We start from the raw sequence: 8,030 nt of genomic DNA, 5'->3' as shown, positions 1-8,030 counted from the left end.
TCCCCACAACAAAAACCCTGTGAGGTGGGTTTAACTGAGACAGGGACTGGCTCCAAATCACCCAGTTGGGTTTTTAAGGTGGGACTAGATATATCCTTCACCACACCAAGCATCAAACTGGTTCTCAATTGGTTTCGTCTTGAAATGAAATCCCCTGGGCATTTTAGCAATCCGTTCTTTGCTGAATCACCTCTCCTTGGTCCCTCCAAATTAAATCCCTTTTTCTCCCACCCGTCTCTTACCGTCATGTTGTTATAGAGCTGCAGAGAGAAGCCCTGATGTGTGACCTCAATGGCATTCATGCAGTTGACTTTGGGGGCTGAGCTGCAAGCGCCGTTGTGAAGAATCACTTCAACGCCCTCCTCTTTGTCCTCAAACAAGGTGTAGGAACAGTTGCCCATCAGCTTAAAATCCAGCCCATCGAAGGTGACAATGTGTCTGGTTGAACTTCCCATGCAGGTACCTACAAAGAGGAAGTTGAAAGAGGACCTTCAGAGGACCCTACTTATTTGTTACACGCCCCTCTTCTTTTGCTACACACTTGTAAAGCAACAGGGGAACTTCAGCAATAACAACAACAACAAAACTAATGATGATGACGATGATGATGACGATGACGATGACAATAACAATAACAATAGAGTTGGAAGGGACCTTGGAGGTCTTCTAGTCCAACCCCCTGCTCAAGCAGGAGACCCTATATCATTTCAGACAAGTGGCTGTCCAATCTCTTCTTAAAAAGCTCCAGTGTTGGAGCATTCACAACTTCTGGAGGCAGGTTGTTCCACTGGTTGATTGTTCTAACTGTCAGGAAGTTTCTCCTTAGTTCTAGGTTGCTTCTCTCCTTGATGAGTTTCCATCCGTTGCTTCTTGTCCTGCCTTCAGGCGCTTTGGAGAATAGCTTGACTCCCTCTTCTTTGGGGCAGCCCTTGAGATACTGGAAGGCTGCTATCCTGTCCCCCCTCGTCCTTCTCTTCATTAAACTAGACATACCCTATTCCAGCAACAGTTCCTTGTATGTTTTAGCCTCCAGTCCCCTGATCATCTTTGTTGCTCTTCTCTGCACTCTTTCTAGAGTCTCAACACCTTTTTTACGTCGTGATGACCAAAACCGGATGCAGCATTCCAAGTGTGGCCTTACCAAGGCGTTGTAAAGCGGTATTAACACTTCACGTGATCTTGATTCTATCCCTCTGTTGATGACATCTAAGATTGCATTGTTGTTGTTTTTTGCAGCTGCAGCACACATTTTTGGGGGCTTGACTAGCTGATGCTTTCTCCAGTCAAAATTCCTGCTTTGAACATTTCACCGTAGAAACAAGTATTCAGTTGCTGGTTGACTACTCCTGGTTATCCCCCAGCTCAACCAGCATCTTGCCATCAGGCATGGGAGCAGAAAACCTTTGACCCGATGACATCTAAGCTTCACCTCTCTAACCATCCATGTGGCTGGATGGGTGAAATAGATCATCTCACCACTTGTCTGAAATGATAGGTTCTCCTGCTTGAGCAGGGGGCTGGACTAGAAGACCTCCGAGGTCCCTTCCAGCTCTTTCTATTCTGATTCTGACTTAAGAGATCAGCAAGCTGTGCTGGGCCACCACTTGCCAACTGCTGTTCCGTTCCATTCGTCTGCAGGATTCTTTTGTAGGATTTGCTGAACCGTGGGAATATCTTGTAATGTCAGTAGCCTCAAATGGTGGCTTCTCACAACGTTCTCTGCATTTTACTGGGAAGATGGTCCTTCCACTGGCAGTGGGAAGACTATTTATCCAAATGTAGCCCGCCGCAAGCTTTAGAAAAAAAAACCACACATCTGCCCTCAGTGAGAAAATGAATGTGTCTTCAATTAAGCGTTTTCTTTGTGCTATTTCTCTTCATGAAAGTTGCCTAAGAAACACACCCTTAGAGGCAGAAGATAATTTACTTTCAGAGAAGAAACCTTAAAGTAAACTTGGAGTCCCTTAAATTTAGAAATGAAATGCCCTATTGGGTTCAACCAAACTGTGTAAATTTTTTCACCGAGGGATGAGTGACGTCTCAAGAACCCTCCTACGACATCCTTCCTACATCCACCACACCTCTGAAGGCAAATTCAATTTAAGCAAAGTTTAAATGTTAAAAAAAAACCAACAACAGAGTATTAAAACTTCTAACACGAACATTTGCAGACCCAAGGAAAACTATAACAGAAATACAAACCCTGGTTATCGAAACCCAGTGGTGTTCAGTTTTATCTATATTCTTGACAGCTTGCAAAAAAAAAAAAGAGGTTTCTATAACCTTGAAAGCAACTTATTTATACGACTTTTGTCTTGTTTCTGTGTCAATTAATACAGAGGTCCCCAGCCTTTTTGGGCACCAGGTACCAGACTTGGAGAAAGGTTTTTTCCACGTTCCAGAGAGTGTGTGGTTTTGTGTGCTGCCTGCATCCCACAAATGGGGCTTTGCTTATTTATGTGGACTGGTTGCTGGCATGCCACGGCCCAGTACCAGTCCGTGGACCGGGGGTTGGGGACCCCTGAATTAATACAAATCACATCCTTGGCAGTAAATCACTTGATTGTGAAGCCTGTATGTCAAGGACTGTTGCTCCGGGTGGCGGTTTTGTCACATAATTCTTTGCTTTCCAAAGCAGCACAGTTCTCTGTATTCCATTCTGTGCTCCACGTGGTGTCCAGAAGGCACTCTATATTTGTCCCCTTGTACTAATTCACAAACTCTGCATTTGCATATAAAGAGCAGATGTGGTGGCTGAAACTTGCAGCCCTGCTCTCTAATTGGAGAAATCCATCTGTTGAGGCAGTTGGATCCCAGAACGTAGCGGCAGATCCCCAGGCAAAAACCTTGAGGACCTATCAACATTTGGAAAGATTTACGGAATCCTGAGGTTCTCCCACAGCAGAACGAAAATCCGAAGAGGTTCCGGTCAGGTGTGAAAGAGCAGGACCCCAGGTGAAGGGTCAATTAAAATTGATTTATTGCTAAGCAACCTAACTATCTTCTCAACTAATGGTTAGCATCTGGTTAGAGTTAGATAAGGGTCAGTGGCATACAGGAGGAGCTGGACTGAGTTTGCTTGTGACTACATAGAGATTCCAGACTGATACCTCTTTTAACTCTCCCCCTGGTTCTGTTAGTTTTTCCCTACAGGTTCTGGGTCAGTGATGTCTCCAGAGCATGCTAGAGGCTGTGACACATGTGCATTGAAGTTCAGAAATGCACTAGAACATTATGTGGTTGTTTGCAGTGAGCTTTGGATCCAAATACACAAGGAAGACGACATTAAAACAATTCCGCATTCCGTTGCCTCTTTTTCATACATGAGCTTCTTCCCTCTCCTTTCCTTCCGCCCAAACCATACGGCCAGATTATCCCTCTATTTTGAGCTGGTGGTGACAACTACTCACATGGACACACCCAACGGCAGCTGCACGTTTCCTCCACTTTAACAGCGGGGAAATTGTTGTGACATGTTGGCTTGGCCATCCTCTCACAGAGATGTCGGTGGCTTTCCAGTTCTGTGTGGCCACCCGGTAAGCACTTCACACTATAGCACGGATCCAGCAACTGCCACTTGTCGCCAGGCTGCACAAAAGGACACACACTCAAGTTAAAACAGGAGTTCAGTGGGCGCCAAACTGTGGTTTATAATCTAAAAGCAGGGGTATCCAACCGTGGCAACTTGAAGGTCTGTGGACTTCAACTCCCAGAATTCTCTAGGCAGCCATGCATGCTGGCTGGGGAATTCTGGGAATTGAAGTCCACCAATCTTCACGTTGCCAAGATTGGACACCCCTCATCTGAACTTACATGGGAGAAGTCATTAATTAAAGCCAGTAACAAAATTCAGTGTATTTTGCCTGGAAAAGATTAATGGTGTGGAATTGTTTTCCTCAAATTTGGGTGCTGTCCTAATGTCTAGAAAATCATTCCCAGCCAACATGGCTATTGCTGAGAATTCTAGCAATCTACGCAACTGGAAGAGTTCCAAATTGGGAGAAATTGGTATTCTGGACCTAAATCAGATCATTCCTTCTCCCTGGAATCCATAGGATTTGATTATGGACTTTGATTCATTACGTGCTAGATTCCTAAACAATGACCGTGTGGGATCAGTTTGATGGGCGAGAAGAATGCTCAGAGTTACACTGGTTAGCATACCTTCCATGTATTTTAAAAAAGTAATGATGTAAGAAAACTTTTCTCAACGCTGGAAAAGAAAAACTGACGTTAGCATTCAGGAACACAAAGCTATTTAAGCGCTTCTAGCAGAAAATCTTGAGCTACGCCAGAAGAGAATCCAGATCAATGACAATGATGATGATGATGATGATGATGATGTTGATGATGATGATGATGATGATGATGATGATGATGATGATAAAGTTGGAAGGGACCTTGAAGGTCATCTAGTCCAACCTCCTGCTCAGGCAGGAAACCCTATACCATTTCGGACAAATGGCTGTCCAGTCTCTTCTTAAAAACTTCCAGTGTTGGAGCATTCACGGCTTCTGGAGGCAGGTTGTTCCACTGGTTAATTGTTCTCACTGTCAGGAAGTTTCTCCTTAGTTCTAGGTTGCTTCTCTCCTTGATTAGTTTCCATCCGTTGCTTCTTGTCTGGCGTTCAAGTGCTTTGGAAAATAGCTTGACTCCCTCTTCTTTGGGGCAGCCCCTGAGATACTGGAAGACTGCTATCATGTCTCCCCTCGTCCTTCCCTCCATTAAACTAGACAGACCCAATTCCAGCAGCCGTTCTTCATATGTTTTAGCCTCCAGTCCCCTGATCATCTTTGTTGCTCTTCTCTGTACTCTTTCTAGAGTCTCAACATCTTTTTTACATCGTGGTGACCAAAACTGGATGCAGGATTCCAAGTGTGGCCTGACCAAGGCCTTGTAAAGTGGTATTAACATTTCACCTGATCTTGAGTCTATCCCTCTGTTAATGCAGCCTGGGACTGCATTAATGTCTTGCCTGTCTGGGTGGGACCACCCACCCACCCAGACAGGCAAGACATAAGAATATAATCCAATAGCAAACAGCACTCCTTACTGGCACTGATGACGTTGCCTAGTTGGGTAATGAAATGTCTGCAAGAAAACAAGCAAGCTCAGAGAGCACCAAGGATCCCACAGTCCTCCCCTTCCTCCTCCTCCTCCTCCTCCTCCTCCTCCTCCATTCCACAAACCCTACTCCCTTCTACCACTGATGATGTTACCTAGTTAGGGTCATGAAACGTCTGCAAGAAAACAAGCAAGCGCAGAGAGTACCAAGGACCCTCACCTTAATTTTCCACCCAAACCAATCCCCTCCAACTCTGCGAATGGGCCACCCATAACAGGCGATGTATCTAAAACTCACAGGATATATGAATGATATACTTACTGCTCGGATATTCCCCTCTTCATCTATACACTCCTGGGCAGTCTCTGAAAAATAAGTCATCAAAAGACATTTGCAAGGCATAGTCATAAAATCTGAGATAAAAATCATACTGAAACAGGTATACATATACATATATATACCCCCCCCCTCTTCTTTGGTGCAGCCCCTGAACTGCTCTTTGGGTGATCTTTTTTTTTTTTTTAATGTATATTCACAATCAGAAGCCCGTCTCTTATTTGTAAGGAGAGTGTTTGCTTCCAATCTAAAGAGGATAATTTCCCATCTCTGCAAATAATTACGGTACGATTACTAAGACTTAATATATTCCTTTAACGGCTCTGTCATCTTTTAAGCCCGTGTCAACATTCGCACTGAACAATTCATTAATGAACCGGGAATTCCCATCTGGGTACCACATCCTGGGTCACGGTTTTTGATTTCCTTTAATAAGATTCCATCGCCTTCATTTTCTGCATGGGGGGTAATTTTAAGCAGGAGATTGTGAGGTGCTAATTTGCCCGGAGACATTTGTTGTCGTCTCAAGTACGAAAACGGGACTTCCGTTGGAAACGGCGAAAGAAACCAAAGATACAACAGCTTTACTTTAAAAAAAAACCACAAGTCTTAACGTGTGTGTGCTTATCTAGAGTGTGGTGTGATAGGGGGGGCTTACCTGTACAAAGTTTCTTCATAAATTCAACACCCAGCGTGACCATTGTAGAAAGATCTTCAAAATGTTGCAGTTTAATGATCTTGTCTTTGGCAGACGGCCCCACTAAAGATTTCAGTTGTTCCACATTATATTTGGTGCCAACGCCGATGGGAAGCAGCGTAACTCCTGGGAAAAGCAGTACAGATTGAAATCCACCTTAATTCAGTTTGAACTTCAATACAAGGGTTAAAAAACAACAGTTTGATTAAAAATCAGTCCTTGCATAATAACGATAATTATTTCCATTCTCCGGAAGAATCGCGGCGATGTATATTCACAGAATATTGGGGGGGAAACACACCACTTTACTATAAAGGTCCTATTCTCATTTTACAATGAATCAATGCCATTAAAAGAATCCTAAATTGATACGTAAACCGGTGTGGGTTGAACACTGTCAGTTGCCTGAAAAGCTTTGCGCAATCAAGAGCTCAGTTCTACTGCAAATGCATTTTTTTTTCCTGGTGGGGCTCTGTGTAACAATAATAATTAGGTCAATCAAGAATTCAGCCTCAACTCACCACCGCTTTAAAATGGAAACAGACTGTAGTTTTTGTAAGAAGCTGAATTAGCCCTAAAATGCTTCATGTTGCTCCCACTTTAATTTAATCACAGTTCTACCCAAGTGCAAAGAATCAAGTGAGGAAAACCATATAATTTGAGATCCATGTCTATTATCTGATTAGGCGTTTGCCAGTTTTATGTCTTCAGCTGCTCTCAGAAGCTACATTTATCATATCACACGAATAATATAATTTCACAATGTATTAGAACAGAATAGAATAGAATAGAATAGAATAGAATAGAATAGAATAGAATAGAATAGAATAGAGTGGAGTGGAGTGGAGTGGAGTGGAGTGGAGTGGAGTGGAGTGGAGTGGAGTGGAGTGGAGTGGAAGAGAGAATGGAGTGGAGTGGAGTGGAGTGGAGTGGAATGGAATGGAATGGAATAGAAAATATAGAATATAATATAATATAATATAATATAATAGAATAGAATAGAATAGAATAGAATAGAATAGAATAGAGTGGAGTGGAGTGGAGTGGAAGAGAGAATGGAGTGGAGTGGAGTGGAGTGGAATGGAATGGAATGGAATGGAATAGAAAATAGAGAATAGAATAGAATAGAATAGAATAGAATAGAATAGAAGAACAGGATAATAACAGAATAGAATAATAATAGAAAATAGAATAGAATAGAATAGAATAGAATAGAATAGAATAGAATAGAATAGAATAGAATAGAATAGAACAACAGTTGGAAGGGACCTTGGAGGTCTTCTAGTCCAACCCCCTGCTCAGGCAGGAAACCCTATATCATTTCAGACAAATTTCACCCTTAAAAGAAAACTGGCTTATGGACCAAAGCAGGATTTCCAATATGCCACCAACTTTGGATCCATGTTTGTTCAGCCAATGGTTCTAGCCACATTTATTTTGAACAGAGCTTGTTTTCATGTCCTGTAACTAGACAAAGATTATGGAATTCCCCAGTTTGTCAGCATTGAGCAGGATTACTATCAAGTTTTCCTTTTTCAGTCGGCTTTAAAAACTCCTGATTACCTTTAACAACACAACCTGCAGAGGTAACCCTATCTGAAGATTTATACTGGGAGTGACGAGTAGATGCTGAGGTCATGACCAGGCTACATGTTACACTACCGCCACCTGTAAATTATGCACAGTGACCTTGTCTCTCTTGCATGGCAACTGCAGAGCTCTGGATTTTGTACAACATTACACAGGAGAAAAGAATCAGCTTGTCTTTTCCCCTTCAACCATCTAGCTCTGTGTGTTCCCCAAAGGAATTCAGTGTCGCTTAACTGCTGCAGGCTGTCTTCCTGGATGCAATGTACAGAACACAAAGTGGCAAAGCCAATACATGACTCTCACGAGCCCGAGAGAGAGACTTTTGCACAAAATGTTAAGCAT

General features: G+C 42.9%; 1 protein-coding gene across 1 annotated transcript in view; it reads right to left on the bottom strand.

Moving 5' to 3' along the window:
• VWF (von Willebrand factor) overlaps positions 1-8,030 on the bottom strand; it is a gene marked incomplete at both ends in the record, with an annotated part of 69,644 nt that overhangs the window by 14,337 nt on the left and 47,277 nt on the right. Inside the window, 4 exons of the mRNA XM_015827943.1 lie at positions 243-463; positions 3,411-3,588; positions 5,387-5,430; positions 6,060-6,224. Of these exons, the coding sequence (XP_015683429.1) occupies positions 243-463; positions 3,411-3,588; positions 5,387-5,430; positions 6,060-6,224 (608 nt within the window). The remainder of the gene's footprint in view (positions 1-242; positions 464-3,410; positions 3,589-5,386; positions 5,431-6,059; positions 6,225-8,030) is intronic.

Source organism: Protobothrops mucrosquamatus, unplaced genomic scaffold (assembly GCF_001527695.2).
Source record: "Protobothrops mucrosquamatus isolate PMUCROS unplaced genomic scaffold, P.Mucros_1.0 scaffold4093, whole genome shotgun sequence".
Lineage (NCBI taxonomy): Eukaryota > Metazoa > Chordata > Lepidosauria > Squamata > Viperidae > Protobothrops > Protobothrops mucrosquamatus.
Note: the sequence above shows the minus strand (reverse complement) of the source record. Positions and strands in the feature narration are given on the sequence as shown.